At 39.9% G+C, this 18,793-nt stretch overlaps 1 protein-coding gene across 1 annotated transcript; it reads left to right on the forward strand.

Moving 5' to 3' along the window:
• The first annotated feature begins 1,762 nt into the window (after window positions 1-1,762).
• Window positions 1,763-18,338, forward strand: gas6 (growth arrest-specific 6). Its single transcript, XM_048198229.1, has 15 exons — window positions 1,763-2,005; window positions 2,095-2,255; window positions 3,888-3,912; window positions 4,817-4,879; window positions 5,830-5,952; window positions 6,401-6,520; window positions 9,276-9,401; window positions 11,062-11,183; window positions 14,309-14,427; window positions 14,507-14,696; window positions 14,948-15,112; window positions 15,271-15,439; window positions 16,997-17,139; window positions 17,224-17,431; window positions 17,658-18,338. Exons 1-15 carry the CDS (start codon window positions 1,939-1,941, stop codon window positions 17,807-17,809), a joined length of 1,953 nt encoding a protein of 650 aa, XP_048054186.1. The 5' UTR covers window positions 1,763-1,938; the 3' UTR covers window positions 17,810-18,338.
• Window positions 18,339-18,793: the final 455 nt, after the last annotated feature.

An 18,793-nucleotide genomic window follows, 5' to 3' on the forward strand; every position in this document is an offset into this window, starting at 1 on the left:
AACACAATAGAGAAGAAAAGATGACATTTAACCCAGTGGTTGGGTTAAATGTTTTATTTAAATGTTAAAACAACCGTTCGCTGGTTTAAAATACCCCATTCGCTGGGTTAAAACAACCGTTCGCTGGGTTAAAACACCCCATTCGCTGGGTTAAAACACCCCATTCGCTGGTTTAAAATACCCCATTCGCTGGGTTAAAACAACCGTTCGCTGGGTTAAAACACCCTTTCGCTGGGTTAAAACACCCCATTCGCTGGTTTAAAACACCCCATTCGCTGGGTTAAAACACCCCTTTCGCTGGGTTAAAACACCCTTTCGCTGGGTTAAAACAACCATTCGCTGGGTTAAAACAACCATTCGCTGGGTTAAAAGACCCATTCGCTGGGTTAAAACACCCTTTCGCTGGGTTAAAACAACCATTCGCTGGGTTAAAACACCCTTTCGCTGGGTTAAAACAACCATTCGCTGGGTTAAAACACCCCATTCGCTGGTTTAAAACACCCCTTTCACTGGGTTAAAACACCCTTTCGCTGGGTTAAAACACCCCTTTCGCTGGGTTAAAACACCCGTTAGTTGGGTTAAAACACCCCTTTCGATGGGTTAAAACACCCGTTCGCTGGGTAAAACCCCCCTTTCGCTGGGTTAAAACACCCCTTTCGCTGTGTTAAAACACCCGTTTGCTGGGTTAAAACAACCGTCTGCTGGGTTAAAAGACCCATTCGCTGGGTTAAAACACCCCTTTCGCTGGGTTAAAACACCCGTTCGCTGGGTTAAAAGACCCATTCGCTGGGTTAAAAGACCCATTCGCTGGGTTAAAACACCCCTTTCGCTGGGTTAAAAGACCCATTCGCTGGGTTAAAAGACCCATTCGCTGGGTTAAAACACCCGTTCGCTGGGTTAAAACAACCGTCTGCTGGGTTAAAAGACCCATTCGCTGGGTTAAAACACCCCTTTCGCTGGGTTAAAACACCCGTTCGCTGGGTTAAAACACCCGTTCGCTGGGTTAAAAGACCCATTCGCTGGGTTAAAACACCCGTTCGCTGGGTTAAAAGACCCATTCGCTGGGTTAAAACAACCGTCTTCTGGGTTAAAAGACCCTTTCGCTGGGTTAAAACACCCATTCGCTGGGTTAAAACACCCGTTCGCTGGGTTAAAAGACCCATTCGCTGGGTTAAAAGACCCATTCGCTGGGTTAAAACACCCCTTTCGCTGGGTTAAAAGACCCATTCGCTGGGTTAAAAGACCCATTCGCTGGGTTAAAACACCCATTCGCTGGGTTAAAACACCCGTTCGCTGGGTTAAAAGACCCATTCGCTGGGTTAAAAGACCCATTCGCTGGGTTAAAAGACCCGTTCGCTGGGTTAAAAGACCCTTTCGCTGGGTTAAAACACCCGTTCGCTGGGTTAAAAGACCCTTTCGCTGGGTTAAAACAGCTATTGTTAACAGTTGTTTTTAACCAAGCATTGTTTAGTGTTGGATAATGCAGAGCAGCGTGAACATTCTGCTGAGTGTGTCCTTTTGTGTTCCTCTAAAGAAAGAAAGTCATAGGGGTTTGAAGGACATGATGAGGAACAGTAAATGGGGACAGAATGCTCATTTATTTTGGGTGAACCAAACCTTTAAAGGGTTATTTTCTCTGTGCTAGTGTAGTTTGTGCTGCAGTGATCTGCTCTTGCAGAGGAAAATTCTGCATCGGGAACTCCCTGCGCGTGCTGCAACTTTCACCAATAAACCGACGAATCTGCCGCTCACGTTTGTGGAGAGAGAGAGAGAGAGAGAGAGAGAGAGAAACAGAGGAGCCGAATACAGAGAGTGCTCAAGAGAGAGAGAGAGAAAGAGAGAGAGGCTGAATGCGCCGCAGAGACGCTCGTGTTCGGGGTTGAATGTGGCGGTTCAGTGCAGGATTCTGATCCAGAACGAGCGAAAGTTTGCCGCAGAATGAACATGAGAGAGTTCGTGTCGAGCTGCTGCTTCGTCCTGCTCTGCATCGGCTGCTCCTCGCAATGTAAGTACACGAAACAAGCCGCTATTCCTGCGTAGTGCAGCAGCGCAAACTTGTCCCGGGCAGAAGTTGAGAGTCTCTGCTGTTTTCAGTGTCCGTGTCGCCGAAGCAGGCGAACGAGTTTCTCCGCAGACACCGGAGGGCGAACCAGGTGTTCGAGGAGACCAAGCAGGGTCACCTGGAGAGGGAGTGTGTGGAGGAGAGATGCACTAAAGAGGAGGCGAGAGAAGTGTTCGAGAATGACCCTGAGACGGTAAGAGAGTCCGCCGCAGACGAGCTGACGACCGATTAATCGGTTAGTGCGCGCGCTGGTGTTTTATCGGTAAATATGTATCGAGCTCTAATGATTCTGTGCCGCTCCCTAGTTAGTGTGCACTATGTAGGGCTGCAGTGGTCCATTTGACAGGGCGCCTGTCACATTTATAGAGCATCTGTCTTATTATCGGTTAAATATATATTGAAAATTTGTATTGAACATAATGGAATGACAGTGCTAAATCTGTGAAAATATGTATTATATATGTTTTTGTTTCACAGATTTAGCACTGTAATTATATATATATATATATATATATATATATATATATATATATAAACCAAACCCTAATTCTAATCCTAACTCTATAGTATTAAGTACTCAGTACTCATGTTTAATTACAGTGTAACTAGGGCAGTGTAACCCTTAATGTGAAATATAATAAATCAGAAGTGCTCATGCTGCATTGATGCTATTATTACCGTCATATTTTCCCATGAGGCTGTGCTCCGCACCTGATTTCACATCAATAACCCCGCATGAATATGACTCCTCATACACAGACTGTTCTCCTCTGGGAGCTGATATGCAAATGAGCCTGTCAGTGGCACTTCTGATTGGTCCCTGAGGGGCGTGTCACTGTGTTGTTGACTGACTGTTGAGCCTGGAATGTGTTTTTGATACAGAATGAATTCCAGTGTGGCGGCGCGCGTCTGACTCGTCCAGATTTAATCCTGTTTGGGCTGTAAATAAGGATCAGGGTATTCACTGTGCGGATTGGGAATGTTTGGGAAGTGTGAAAGATTATGATGACATCATCAGTGCTTTAAAGCTTTCTATTTTTAGCTTGACCATGATAAATTCTGGAATCAACTTTATTTGATTGTCGGAGTGCCAGTGACTGTCAGTGTTGCAGAATTTGTCAAAGCAGAAGACAATAGTGTCATTATTCAGCTCAGCTCAAGGTTTGCAGTCAAATCAATAATATTACTGGATATTAAATGTCTTTTCAGCCCCAGCTAAGGTGAATCAAGGTGATGTGAAGTGACACGGGTCACTGTCCCTGAGGTTTGCGTGCCTCTTCCTCCTGGCCGTGTCAGAGACGTTGGATTTCCAGTCCCTGAATGCATTATTCACCGGCAGCGCGTGCGACCGGCTTCTCTGACGCTGCAGATTTCTCACTGCAGTGTGTGTGAGTGAGTCAGCACGCCGGTTACCAGCTGAAGTTTGACTTTAATGCATAGAGGACTCGACATCGATTATCTCAGAGCTCGTGTGAGGACGTCAGTGGTCATCGCAGTCACACGTCTAATCGTTTCTTCTCATTAATGCTGCTGGATTAAATGCTGCAGGATTTATTAATGTACATAGAGAATGACAGAGAGAGATTAAAGTCAACTGTGTAGATTTACTCCACCCATACCTCTGCAGAGAGAGAGAGTGTGTGTGTGTGTGTGTTCTTTCATACCAACTCAGAAACATGAGACAGGACTCATTATCCACCCTGATGTAAGACAAAATATGAGCTCAACATGTCAGGACAGGATCACAGACGCTCTGTCTTCAAATCTGACATTCATTCATTAACAAAAATCCTGTTCATAATAATGAATCATTTCTCTTTTATAGGATTATTTCTACCCCAAGTATCAGGGTGAGTCTTCCTCTTCTCTCTGTGTTTTCTAATGAAGGTTGGAATCATTTAAAGGATTCATAAAATTTTCCTGATAATTTACTCTCCTCCATGTCATCCAAGATGTTCATGTCTTTCTTTCTTCAGTGGAAGGAAAATCATTCCAGGATTTTTCTCCATATAGTGGACTTCACTGGGGTTCAACGGGTTGAAGGTCCAAATGTCAGTTTCAGTGCAGCTTCAAAGAGCTCTACATGATCCCAGACGAGGAATAAGAGTCTTATCTAGAGAAACCATCAGCCATTTTCCAAAAAAAACAAATTTATATACTTTTTAACCACAAATGCTCGTCTTGCACTGCTCTGTGATGCTCCACGCATGACGTAATCATGTTGGAAAGGTCACGCGTGACGTAGGCGGAAGTACCGATCCAGTGTTTACAAAGACTAAATCAAACAGCCTTTACAAAAAAGGGTAAAACAACAATTTTGAAGGTGGAGGAGAAAATCAGAACCTTTCCAACATGATTACGTCATGCGTGGCGTATCGCAGAGCAGTGCAAGACGAGCATTTGTGGTTAAAAAGTATATAAATGTTTATTTTTATGGTTTCTCTAGATAAGACTCTTATTCCTCGTCTGGGATCATGTAGAGCTCTTTGAAGCTGCACTGAAACTGACATTTGGACCTTCAACCCGTTGAACCCCAGTGAAGTCCACTATATGGAGAAAAATCCTGGAATGTTTTCCTTAATTTCTTTTCCACTGAAGAAAGAAAGACATGAACATCTTGGATGACATGGAGGAGAGTAAATTATCAGGATATTTTAATTCTGAACTGAACTAATCCTTTACTATAATGTGAGTCGATTGTTTGCTGAATCTGCTGATCCTGATGAAGATGTTTGACTCTCTTTAATAATAAAGCTTGTTTGGACAAATTTGGAGGCTCTGAGAAGAAGAAATCGGATCTCATCACCTGCGTCCACAGTGAGTGTCTCTATCTATCTATCTATCTATCTAGTGCAGTGCTGCAGTGCGTTTGAAGCAGTCGTCTGCTCTCCTCTGGAGTTATTTATATCTTCAGAAAGCGCTCATGGGTAGTTTGCTCTTGCATCTGAACGTCTCTCTCCTCTCGTTATCATCCTGTCGCCCAACATCTCAGTAAATCACACTAATGTGAAGGTCTGAGGTGTGTGTGAATGAGTGGGCGTGTGCGTGTGACGATGTTCGCTGACGTCTGCTGGAGGCTCGTCCTGCTTTACTCACTTCTGCTGATTCGGAGGCAGCCTCGTGCTGCGCTGTGATTGGTCGATCTGTGTCCAGCAGAAACCCTGAGTCAGAGAGAGAGAGGGACGCTGCGTCTCTGAGCTCTTCCTGTCTCTCTCCTCTGTGGTCGGACGTGCTTCGTGCGCTGTCAGCAAACACATCACGGACAACTGGAGAGTCGTCGGAATAAAGAGCTGGGACTGACTTTCATCTGGCTCCATTCGTGTGAAGGATGTTTGTCCTCATAATCTGTCATCAGCTTCTGATATTTCTAGCATTTTCAGCTGACGTCATGTGGATGTTTGTTAATATTTACAGTAACACTTTACAATAAGGACTCATTATTTCACATTTGTTAATTAATTAAAGGGATGGTTCACCCAAAAAAAGCCATCCGTCTTTCAGACGAACACAATCTGAGATATATTTAAGAATATTCGGTCTTTTCCAAGCTTTATAATGGGAGTGAATGATGAAGTCCAAAAAAGTGCATCCATCCATCATAACAGTAATCCATACGACTCCACAGAGTTAATAAATTTTTGTAAGAAAAATGGCTTGAGGGAGAGTAAATCATGGGATAATTTTCATTTTTGGGTGAAGCTAGCTGCTTTTTTAATGCCTTTTTTAGTAATCATCATAAATTAGGTATCTTTCTTTTTCTCCCGCAGACATTCCAGACCAGTGTTCCCCGAACCCCTGCAATCATCTCGGGATGGTGCGCTGCGAGGACAAAAAAGGCGGATTCCAGTGTCACTGTTTCACTGGATGGAGTGGCGTCAGGTGTGAGAAAGGTACGAACATGCCACACGTGAAGATGGCGATGATTGTTGCTCTCTGGATTTATTAGTTTATTCAAAATACAGTGAACACCTCCTTTATGGTTTCATATTCTCAAAGATTGCATTTCTAAGAACCTCCCACTAGACTTTTAAAAGTTGACAAACTGCACAGCAACATGCTGGAGAGTTTTTGCAGTTTGAGTCTAGATTTGTCCAGCACAGATGGGCTGTGACTCATCAAACCCGATGAGAGCGTCCAGGCCGAGCACAGAGCCGCATTCATCACCGTCTGCTCAGGATGTTCCTCTTCATCACGTTCAGCTCAAAGGAAAGTGTGGCCGGTTTCTGCCAGGCCGCCCGACACTGAGCCTCTGTGTTCCTGCAGGACTCCGCCCGCAGGCTTTGAATCCTGAGCTCCGCCTGATTGGTTAACGGTGCACTGTCTGTTTGTGATTGGCAGATGTAGACGAGTGCAGCAAAGAGAACGGAGGCTGTGAGCACGAGTGTAACAACACCATGGGAAGTTACCACTGCTCCTGTCGTGACGGATACAGGCTCTCGGGTCACCACGCGTGTCTGGGTAAGTGAGCGCCGCGCGTCCAGTGGAGCATTTCAGTGTCGAGCCAAACACAACAATAACTTTATTTCTGTAGATTTTGATTTTTGCAAAAAGATATCTCAAACATTAGATCAGGAGTTTTGAACCTTTTAGATGTAAAAAGCCCCCCAAATATCATCATCCTCGTGCGTTTTTAATGTATAAACATACAATTTATACAGTGAAAAATTAATATTATAAATAGGTGAAAAATCTTATTTGGAAAATATTTAGTTTCTGTTATGTATGTTACATTACGTTTTTTTACTACCTACTAGTCAAAAGCGGCCTTTGCAATTCGGAGGCTTGTTTCAAAGAAAAAGACAAACAAAAACATTTGTATGCAATATGACTGAATTTATGTTATCTCTGTTATATTTACGATGTTATCTCATATTTCGCTCTATATAATCTATTTATAAACATATTCTATCTCTTTAACCAGAACTATTGTTAGAATCACGACCGAAAACAAAAACAGCATTCTATCTTCATCCCTCAGCTAAAATGAAATTATACTGAAGCTGCCAGTAGGTGGCGGCAAATCATTGTTTTATCAAGCGAGTCATTGAATCAGTCAGTCAAACGATTCGATTGTGTCACTAAACAGCCGATTAACTTATTGTTTGTCGAACTTTCGTATAAAATCAATATCTCATTTGAAAATGTGCTAATATTCGGGAAAACAGCACTTTAACTGCGATATTGCTTATAAATATTAAAAACAAGAACTTATACAGAGATTTTTTTTGCACCATATCTTGGTTTTTGGAAGCATTTTTATTCATTTTGGTGGCATTTTGGTGGCATTTTTGTCACAATTATGTTATCTCTGATATATTTATGATGTTATCTCATATTTCGCTCTGAATAGTCAATTTATAAACGTATTCTATCTCTTTACCCAGAACTATTGTTACAATCACGACCGAAAACAAAACCAGCATTCAATCTTCATCATTGAGCTAAAATGAAATAATACTAAAACCGCCAGTAGGTGGCAGCAAATCATTGTCTGAACGAGCGAGTCATCGAATCATTCAGTCAACGATTCATTTAAAATGGCTGATTCATTCAGGGACAAAGTTTAAGTGACTGAGAGAATCGTTGAGTCATTCATTAGAACGATTCATTCAAAAACACGGATTCATTCAGTAATGAAACTGAAACTGTGTTCCTTGGAGACGTGCAATGGGTCTAATGTTCGGAACTATTTTCATTGGCAAAACGGAGGAAAAAAAGAAAATATTGTCACCTAATAGCCTATTAATTTACTGTTTGTAGAACTTTCGTATAAAATCAATATCTCATTTGCAAATGTGCTGATATTCGGGAAAACAGCACTTTTGCTCGTGTGATATTGCTTATAAATATTAAAAACAAGAACTTATACAGAGACTTTTTTGGCACCATATCTTGGTTTTTGGAAGCATTTTTATTAATTTTGGTGGCATTTTTGTCGCAATTATGTTATCGCTGTTATATTTACGATGTTATCTCATATTTCGCTCTGAATAGTCAATTTATAAACATATTCTATCTCTTTACCCAGAACTATTGTTACAATCATGACTAAAAACAAATACAGCATTCAATCTTCATCCCTCAGCTAAAATGAAATGATACTAAAACTGCCAGTAGGTGGCGGCAAATCATTTTAACAAGCGAGTCATTGAATCATTCAGTCAAACGTTTCATTTAAAATGGCTGATTCATTCAGGGACAAAGTTTAAGTGACTGAGAGAATCGTTGAGTCATTCATTAGAACGATTCGTTCAAAAACACGGATTCATTCAGTAAGGAAAATTAAACTGTGTTTCTTGGAGACGTGCAATGGGTCTAATGTTCGGAACTATTTTCATTGGCAAAATGGAGGAAAAACAGACAATATTGTGTCACCTAACAGCCTATTAACTTATTGTTTGTAGAACTGTTGTATGAAATCAATATCTCATTTGCAAACGTGCTAATATTCAGGAAAACAGCATTTTTTTTTCATTTTGATGGCATTTTTGTCGCAATTATGTTATCGCTGTTATATTTATGATGTTATCTCATATTTCGCTCTGAATAGTCAATTTATAAACGTATTCTATCTCTTTACCCAGAACTATTGTTACAATCAAAACAAAAAGAGCATTCTATCTTCGTCTCTCAGCTAAAATTAAATTATACTAAAGCCGCCAGTAGGTGGCAGCAAATCATTGTCTGAACGAGCGAGTCATTGAATCATTCAGTCAAACGATTTGTTCAAAAACGCAGATTCATTCAGTAATGTGTTGCTCGGACACGCGCAATAAGTCTGATGTTTGGAACTATTTTCGTTGCCAAAATTGAGTCACCTTAGAGCCTATTAACTTATTGTTTATTGAATTGTTATATAAAATGTACAAATGTGCTGATATTTGGGAAAACAGCACTTTTGCTGATATTGCTTATAAATATTAAAAACAAGAACTTATACAGAGACTTTTTTTGCACCATATCTTGGTTTTTGGAAGAATTTTTATTAATTTTGGTGGCATTTTTGTCGCAATTATTATTTTTTATTTTTTTTTGCGGCAGAAATAAGTTTACATGCTTTCACCTCCAGAATGAAAACTGCAGCAAAAACACATTTGTGATCATATTCTGAGAAGCGCATCAGTAAGAGTGCAGTGCCTGTATGATCTCCAGCGGTAGAATCGCTGTACATGTGAACGGAGTGTTCGAAAGTGTTTCCTGGTTTTCTCCACAGATGTGGACGAGTGTGTGGAGACTCCAGATGTGTGCGGAACCGCGCGCTGCTCCAACCTCGTCGGGAGCTACGACTGCCTATGCGAGGAGGGCTACGTCTACGACAACATCACCAAGAGCTGCGCAGGTGCGTTTACAGGACGTTACCATGAGCCGAAGCTACGAGACAGTTTGTGCTGAGAGTTTCAGAAGAGTTTCAGAGCATAAATACTGATCAAACACTCGTATGCAAATGAGCATCGTCATGAGAGTAATGAGATGCCAGTAAATGTGTCTGCATCAGTCATTGAGATACTCTTATTTGTTCATTAATATTTTGAATTTGGTTTTATTTTCATATTTTCCATTTTAGTCTATATAGTTTTCATTAATTTTTATTTTACTTTTAGTACATGAAGTATAACTAAATGAAAATGAGATATGTTGTCTTGGCATAAATTAAATGTTATAATTTGATTTTAGTTAAAATTTTCATAGTTTTAAAATTTTCATAATTTAGATTTTTTTTAAATATTTTTCATTTTTAAATATGTCTATATAGTAGGGCTGTCAAGCTATTAAAATTTTTAATCTAATTAATTATGATGTGCCGATTAATTAATTAATTAATTAATCAATCACACAAAAAATTACCCCCAAAAGATCATTTAAAGTCATTATTGTGTCAAATGAGAAAAGCATTAAATAGACATTACAAAAAAGTAAGTTTTGAGAGAAATATTTTACTTGATTCAACATAGAATTTATTACACAAACTTTTAGGCTAAAACAACCATAATTTGTTTTCAAATGTTTGACTTTCTTTACAATGGAAGTCAATGGAAACCAAAACAGTTTAGTATCTTCTTTTATGTTCCACAAAAGAAAGTCATACAGGTTTGAAATGACCTGAGAGTGGGTAAATGATCACAGAATTTCCCTTAAATAGTTTTTTTTATCATTATTAATATGGAGATATTATTATTATTATTATTTTTTTTTTAATGAAATGATACTCTAAATTAGAATCTAAGCTGGCAGTAAATGTCTAAATGAGTGAGTCATTCATTCGTTCGATTTGTTCAAACGGCAGAATCATTCAGGAATGAAGTAAATGACTCTCTTTATGAATGAGCCATTGAATCAATCACCTGATTCATTCAAAACATGGATTCATTCGGAAACGAAATGCTGTGTGTTGCTCGGAGATGCACAGCAGTTCTGCTCTGCCTTTATAAGTAATATTTGAGCAAAAGTGAGCAAAAACAGACTATATTGTGTCTAAAATATAGCACAATATTATCTTCTTATTTATTTAACTGCCGTATAAAAGATTGAGCGTTCTGCAGCAGTCTGAAGGAACTGATCAATTCCTCATAATGTTCATCCTGACCTTCATCCCTGAACTTGTTAAAATGTCTCTCAGTCTCAGTACAGGAGGTTTCAGTCTCATTATCTCATGTGTTTTTGGGAATATCTATTTTTTGTGACTTTTCACCTAGTCAGAAGTGTTGAGAGGAAGTGTTTTCCGGTTACATAACTCCAGCTCCGCTTTAGTTTCCGACACTCTTGAGCAGGGAAATTCTTGCTGCTTATTTGTGGTCAGTTCATCTGAGCGTCTTTCATGGTCCAAAACAAGAGGAAGAAGGTTATATAATGTGTCTTTCACTTCAGGTCACTTCCTGTTGACTCATTTAAGACACAAGCATTTATTCCAGATTATGGTTTATAAATGAGAGGAAAAAATGTTTTATGATTTGTGTTTGATGAGGATGTTCTGATGATGTTGAACTCATTTTTCCCATCAGACGTGGACGAGTGTGAGACGCGTGTGTGTGAGGAGGAGTGTGTGAACACAGCGGGAAGTTTCCGCTGCTACTGTGACGGACGGCAGGGGAAGAGACTGGGCCCAGATTTCAGGAGCTGTGAGGTGATCACACACACACACACACACACACACACGGATCTTTAAACTCTAATGGATGGGATATTTAAGGAGATCTGTACAGAGTCACATGTACAGGGGCCCCGATATACTCTCCAGTGTGTTCATGTTTTTACTCGCGACGCACTGAACCGGAGATGATTTACACCTCAAAGAGGGTAGAACCTCAGAGCCACACCCACCTGTTACATCATCACCACATGGACCAATGGGAGTTCAGAGGCGTATAACCAGCTTTTTCAGAACGTTCACTTTGACAAGATGTTTCAGACTCCACAAACGAATCGTTTTGGCCTGATTTTGTTCGAAATGACGTCACACCAGTTCGTTCTGCGATTTCACTTGAAGTATTTCGGGGTCTTTACATTCGATCGGTCACATAGAAATAGAGCACAGTCTGAAAGATGATATTTATTGTTATTATTTGCATCGTAACTTGTCGTAACATCGCAAATTGTTTAAAATTCTAAAGCTTTATATCCAGGTTTAAAATAAATATGCATACACACATAAACATATATGCAGGATAGAAGATCAGTATGATTGTAAGCTTCATATTTCATATTTTTTCAGAAGTGTTTCTGTATTCTGACAGAACAAACACTTCTTTACACCCTCAAACTGCAAACGGAAATACGGCTTTGTGTCTTTGATATTGTAGTTTCATTTTGAAAGTTCGATTTCAGTCAAGTTTCAGTTTTATCTTTCACTTTTAGCTGGTGCTGAAGTAGTTTTACTTTTACTTCTGTCTTTTGAAAATGACTTCTAGTTTCATTTCTGTTTTTAGTATCAGTGTTAGTATATGCGGTTTCTTCATGCTTTCATCAGAAGTGAATCATAGTCACAAATTTTGTCAGAGTTTTACCACTGCTGCAGTGCATTTTAACTATCATAACTACAAACCTGATTCCAAAAAAGTTGGGACACTGTACAAATTGTGAATAAAAAAGGAATGCAATAATTTACAAATCTCATAAACTTATATTTTATTCACAATAGAATATAGATAACATATCAAATGTTGAAAGTGAGACATTTTGAAATGTCATGCCAAATATTGGCTCGTTTTGGATTTCATGAGAGCTACACATTCCAAAAAAGTTAGGACAGGTAGCAATAAGAGGCCGGAAAAGTTAAATTTACATATAAGGAACAGCTGGAGGACCAATTTGCAACTTATTAGGTCAATTGGCAACATGATTGGGTATAAAAAGAGCCTCTCAGAGTGGCAGTGTCTCTCAGAAGTTAAGATGGGCAGAGGATCACCAATTCCCCCAAAAATAGTGGAGCAATATCAGAAAGGAGTTTCTCAGAGAAAAATTGCAAAGAGTTTGAAGTTATCATCATCTACAGTGCGTAATATCATCCAAAGATTCAGAGAATCTGGAACAATCTCTGTGCGTAAGGGTCAAGGCCGGAAAACCATACTGGATGCCCGTGATCTTCGGGCCCTTAGACGGCACTGCATCACATACAGGAATGCTACTGTAATGGAAATCACAACATGGGCTCAGGAATACTTCCAGAAAACACTGTCAGTGAACACAATCCACCGTGCCATTCGCTGTTGCCGGCTAAAACTCTATAGGTCAAAAAAGAAGCCATATCTAAACATGATCCAGAAGCGCAGGCGTTTTCTCTGGGCCAAGGCTCATTTAAAAGTGGAAAACTGTTCTGTGGTCAGACGAATCAAAATTTGAAGTTCTTTTTGGAAAACTGGGACGCCATGTCATCCGGACTAAAGAGGACAAGGACAACCCAAGTTGTTATCAGCGCTCAGTTCAGAAGCCTGCATCTCTGATGGTATGGGGTTGCATGAGTGCGTGTGGCATGGGCAGCTTACACATCTGGAAAGGCACCATCAATGCTGAAAGGTATATCCAAGTTCTAGAACAACATATGCTCCCATCCAGACGTCGTCTCTTTCAGGGAAGACCTTGCATTTTCCAACATGACAATGCCAGACCACATACTGCATCAATTACAACATCATGGCTGCGTAGAAGAAGGATCCGGGTACTGAAATGGCCAGCCTGCAGTCCAGATCTTTCACCCATAGAAAACATTTGGCGCATCATAAAGAGGAAGACGTGACAAAGAAGACCTAAGACAGTTGAGCAACTAGAAGTCCCCAGACGTTTGCAGACTGTTATAAAAAGAAGAGGGGATGCCACACAGTGGTAAACATGGCCTTGTCCCAACTTTTTTGAGATGTGTTGATGCCATGAAATTTAAAGTCAACTTATTTTTCCCTTCAAATGATACATTTTCTCAGTTTAAACATTTGATATGTCATCTATGTTGTATTCTGAATAAAATATTGAAATTTGAAACTTCCACATCATTGCATTCTGTTTTTATTCACAATTTGTACAGTGTCCCAACTTTTTTGGAATCGGGTTTGTAATAACTGTCATAATAATTGACTGGATCAACTTTAGACAAACCAGCAATAAAAACAAGCCATTCATTCTCAAGCTGTTTAACGAGTTCATCCGACATTTCACCTCCTCAAGGTAATTCAGCTAAGAATTTTCAGCTGCATTATTTCCTGCTTTGAAAGGGAGGTACAACTGCGTGTCATCAGCAAATTTATTAAATATAGAGCCCAGTGGAATCATGTATAGAAAAAAAAGCAACGGTCCTAAAACAGAGCCCTGAGGCACCCCATAACTTACAGGAGCAGCAGAAGAACAATTATCCCCAATATTTACAGTGAAAGTTCAACGCTTCAGGTAAGAATGGAAGCAATGTAAAGCTGCCCCACTTACCCCAACAAAGCTTTAACAAAATGGTGTGATCCAGTGTGTCAAAGGCCACAAGTGACAAGACCGACACAATTTCCGTTGTCAATTGCATTGTCGCTACTGCATGTTTCAAACTCGCTGGCGCACAACCTTCAGCCAGACTTTTGTTTTGATTGATAAAATGTATGGACCAATAATGTCAAAAACATCAACAAATATCAAAAAATAATGCAGGAAAACCTGTTAGAGCCCAAAAACAACATCAAGACTTTGCGATTTTTGGGCGTTTTTGCTCTTGTGCAAATTCTCAGTTTGATTATTTGCAGATCTTTTGATCTTCTTCCTCTCTGTGTGTGTCTGAAGACCATCGAGCTTCACCTGCCGCATGACATAAAGAGGAACTCGCGCTCGCTGTATCTCGGACGCATGTTCAGCGGGATTCCTGTGGTCCGGCTGCGCTTCCGCCGCAGGGTCCAGACCGGGTGAGCGCACGTGACGGGATCACATGATCTCAGTGACGTAAACATGCAGCATCACTTCAGTAGCTCTGTTTCCCCTCAGATTCACAGCAGAGTTTGACCTCAGGACCTACGACCCCGAGGGCGTGATCTTCTTCGCTGGCGGCCACCTAAACAGCTCCTGGATTGTTCTGGTGATGCATAATGGGAAACTGGAGCTGCAGCTGAAATACGGAGCCGTGAGTCGAGTGACGAGCAGTGGACCGCTGGTCAATGACGGCCAGTGGCATAAGGTGAGAGGTCACTGCAGGGGTCATGACTGAAACACAGATTCACACTCGACACACTAGCTGTGTTTCCATCCAACGTTAACATGTCACGTCATTAAAGAATCTGATCACTTTTTCAGGGTTTCTGCAGTTCTTAAAAAGTCTTAATTTGAAAAGAACTTAAATTGGCGCAGGAAGTCTTAAACGCATGTTCAGAACAACACACAACTTTCCTCTAACAAAGAAAACCTCTTTTGATGTGCGTGATGTCACAGATCTCCGTGGAGGAGCAGGGGCGGAGCCTCGTCATCAAGATCGACAGGGAGGCGGTGATGAAGATCGCAGTGAACGGGGATCTGTTCACGCTCAATAAAGGCATGCATGAGCTCAACCTGACGGTGGGCGGCGTTCCCTTCAGAGACGACGGGCTGGTCAGCAGGGTGAGCGGTGATGAACTACAGCTTCAAATTATAATGACAATCCCAGAAGGCATCCCGTGCACGTTGCTTTATGAGTTCTGGACTAGAGGACGGACTTCATATGTGTGTCTTGATATGTGCGGCCCGTCTGAACACTGATCATGTGTTCCTGAACGCAGATTAACCCTCGACTGGACGGCTGTATGAAGGACTGGCGCTGGTTAACTGGTGAGGACACGTCCATTCAGGAAACCATCCGGAACAACGAGCGCATGCAGTGTTACGCCGTCGAGGACCACAGCGCCTTCTACCCCGGACACGGCTTCGCCTACTTCAACCAAAGCCACGGTCTGATTCATATTTTAAATTGACTTTTATTTTCAGTTTTCATTTTAGTTTTTGTTTTAGTCATTTTTGTGCTTTTTAATAGTTTTTGTGCTAACGCTTTACAGCAGGTTCTATTTGTTAACACGAACTCACTAAGAAAAGTACTTGTAAAGCATTTATTAATCTTAGTTAGTGGTATTTCATCTATTTATATTTTGTGTTTTTTCAGATTTTTCAATTAGCAAAAATGTTTTTAAGTTTTAGTTAATAACAATATGTGTTTTTTTGTTTGTAAATAATTGTAAATAATTGTTTTTTTTAACACAAATGTAATTTTACTTTTTTTAATTAATGTTTTTACTCCACATTTGTGCAGTTTTTGGAGGATTTATCATATCTTTTAAATGTATATAAATAAATTACAAAATATTTTTTTAAATAGGTTTTTATACAAAAACAGATTTTTATGTATATAAATTCACTTTATAAAAGACCCACATTTCTAACTTTCATTCATGGGGATAGCATAGATAATTTGACTTGGTTTAGTGTGAGATTTTTGAAAAATGCAGTTTTAAAAGTAAAAAATGATCACTTTATCCAGCAGATGGCAGCAGAGATCCACTATTTGCTGTTTGACTGACTGAAAGACATCTTTTCACAAGTATTTTCTGTTTGATTCATATCTAAATATTATCAAATCACAATTATGACAATAAAAGCTACTTTTTGTCAAAGTTTAGCATTTTTTGTAATAGAAAAAAAATCAGTTTTTCAATATTGTTACATTATGATGAGACACCACATAGAAAATGGACAAAATTCATCCTCAAAATCAACATTTTAAAAAAAAAACTTTTTTTTTCAGTACAAAAAAAAATACAAAACTTTGACAAAAAGTAATTTTTATTGTCATAATTGTGATTTCATAATATTTAGATATGAATCCAGCTGAAAATACTTGTGAAAAGATGTCTTTCAGTCAGTCAAATAGCAAATAGTGGAGCTCTGCTGCCATCTGCTGGATAAAGTGATCATTTTTTTACTTTTAAAACTGCATTTCCCAAAAATCTCACACTAAACCAAGTCAAATTATCCATGTTATCCCCATGAATGAAAGTTAGAAATGTGGGTCTTTTATAAAATGAATTTTACATAAAAAGCTGTTTTTGTATAAAAAAATATTTTTTAAATTTATTTATATAAATTTAAAAGATATGATAAATCCTCCAAAAACTGCACAAATATGAAGTAAAAACATTAATTACATTTAACAAATTACATTTGTTTTAAAAAACAATTATTTTGTTACAAAATTACATTTTGTCGTCTGGTGACCCCAAAGACTCTGAGTGTGACTGTTGTTCTACACGAACATAAAAACAAATATCATTCTAATTTTTTTTTTATTTGTAGATCTAGAAAGTGTGAACCACTGTACAAAATTTCATGTCATTTGGACAAAGAGAATTTTTTATTTAATTTTAGCAAATGTCATTTGGGGTCTAAAAAGATCCCAAAGACCCTATAAGGGTTAACAATAGTTTTAGTTAACGATGATATCCCTGCTTTCCGTAGGGGACGATCAGAAGCTCCATGTGCACATGACTCTGCGTCCCGCCTCCTCTGTGGGCGTCCTGTTCGCTCTGGTTCGTCAGGACAGAGTCCCGTTCTCCATCTCTCTGTCAGACTATCATCCCGGGACACTGGAGTGGACTGAGGTGTGTGTGTGTGTGAGATGATGGTGTTTGACGTGTCTGATCTGAAGCTCCAGATGTATCTCGTGTTGATCTGTGACCCTACAGCACGTGCTGGTGTCGTTCGGTGACGTGGTGGTGGCCAGTGTCCCAGTGAACCTGTGTGACGGTCAGCAGCACACAGTGACCGTTAATGTGTCCGGGAACAGCTCCAAACTGGAGGTGGACGGGCAGCTTGCTCAGATGGAGCTGGTGGAGAATGTAGACGCTCTGGATCTGACGTCCTCATACAGCACCTTTATAGGAGGCATCCCAGGTAACGTCTCTCATCAGTCTGAGGCACATGTAATTTCATCCAATTTAAAGCAAATGATCTTAAAATGACCCCTGAAATCCCACTTTCTTTATTTTGTCTTCAAATGTTTCATTGTTCCTTCAGATGTGGCCAGTGCTTGTGTGTAATATTTGGTGAAAGTTGTTTACAGGCTCTGAGTGAATCTGCACATGACTCTTCACATGCGCTGAATCTGTTGTTTGTGCAGATGTTTCGTTGGTGTCCACCCCAGTGTCGGCCTTCTTCACGGGCTGCATGGACGTGCAGATCAACGATCAGCTGCTGGACGTGGACGAGGCCCAACACAAGCACAACGACATCCGCTCTCACTCCTGCCCTCTGGTGGGCGCGCAGCAATAACAGCCGGACGTCGCGTCAGACTCCTTCAAAGTGCTTCCGACTGCTGGAGGACGTTTAATCAGGATCCGCTCGACCGATCCACGAAGGTCAAGCCCGAGATCCTCGCCACACTCGCGTCACGCACATATAGCACAGCCAGAGACGCGTCCACACTGTATCGATGTATTATTACTCACTGACACGCTTACATTAGACCAATCGAACACAAGCTACTGAGAGTGTGCTGTAAAATACTGTACCTGTACATACGCCACTGTAAAATGCTTTAGAGGAGGACGACTAAAAACAGCCAACGACCTTCACGCTCATCAATAAAGGCCTTCCGGCCTCGATGTAGGTGCTCAACTTCATCTTCATCTTCATCTTCATGGTTTCATTCAGTGGTTTGAGTTGGAGTTTTTCTAGTTCCTCGTTTGAGTTTTTTAATCTTGTTTTTATTGTTAATGTTGTTTTGTATTTCGTTCATGTTTGCTCTGTGTGTGAGACTGAAACGCTTGTTGAAAACAAATAAAGGCGGATGTTGTTATTACGACCAATTCTGTCCTTTAAGTCCGCAGACGTTCAGCGGCTCGCACAAACAAAGCCTGATGAGAGGAAAGAAAGTGTTACTTTTGGGATTCAAACATCAGAAGAAAAAAGTACGGATTCACAAAAACCCTTTTAAGAAAAAGTTAGACTTCTTGAAACTGTTGAGGAAAAAATATTTCTGAAATAATTCTGCAGTTTAAAAGTAGAAACCTTCAAATTTTGTGAAGATATTTAATATTTTTTCAGGGAAAGGAAGTGATGTCGTAAATGTGATGTCCTCAATTTTGTCTTCCAGCTCAATTCAGGTGTTTAAAGATAGCATATTACAGAATGAGAACTTATGAAAACATGAAATTATAATTTTATTAGGTAAAAAGTGGTTGTTTTGGTTGTGTTGCAGACTGGTCAGAAAAAATGTTTTCAAAAATACTGAAAACTAAATCACATAAAAATTCA

This window comes from Megalobrama amblycephala, linkage group LG7, assembly GCF_018812025.1.
Source record: "Megalobrama amblycephala isolate DHTTF-2021 linkage group LG7, ASM1881202v1, whole genome shotgun sequence".
NCBI classification, from domain to species: domain Eukaryota; kingdom Metazoa; phylum Chordata; class Actinopteri; order Cypriniformes; family Xenocyprididae; genus Megalobrama; species Megalobrama amblycephala.

Bases quoted from the DNA above. Each gene is read 5' to 3' on its own strand.
- gas6 (XM_048198229.1), top strand. From the start codon at position 1,939: ATGAACATGAGAGAGTTCGTGTCGAGCTGCTGCTTCGTCCTGCTCTGC. The intron at 5,953-6,400 runs GTACGAACATGC...TGTGATTGGCAG, and splicing joins TGGCGTCAGGTGTGAGAAAG to ATGTAGACGAGTGCAGCAAA. The intron at 9,402-11,061 runs GTGCGTTTACAG...TTTTCCCATCAG, and splicing joins CATCACCAAGAGCTGCGCAG to ACGTGGACGAGTGTGAGACG.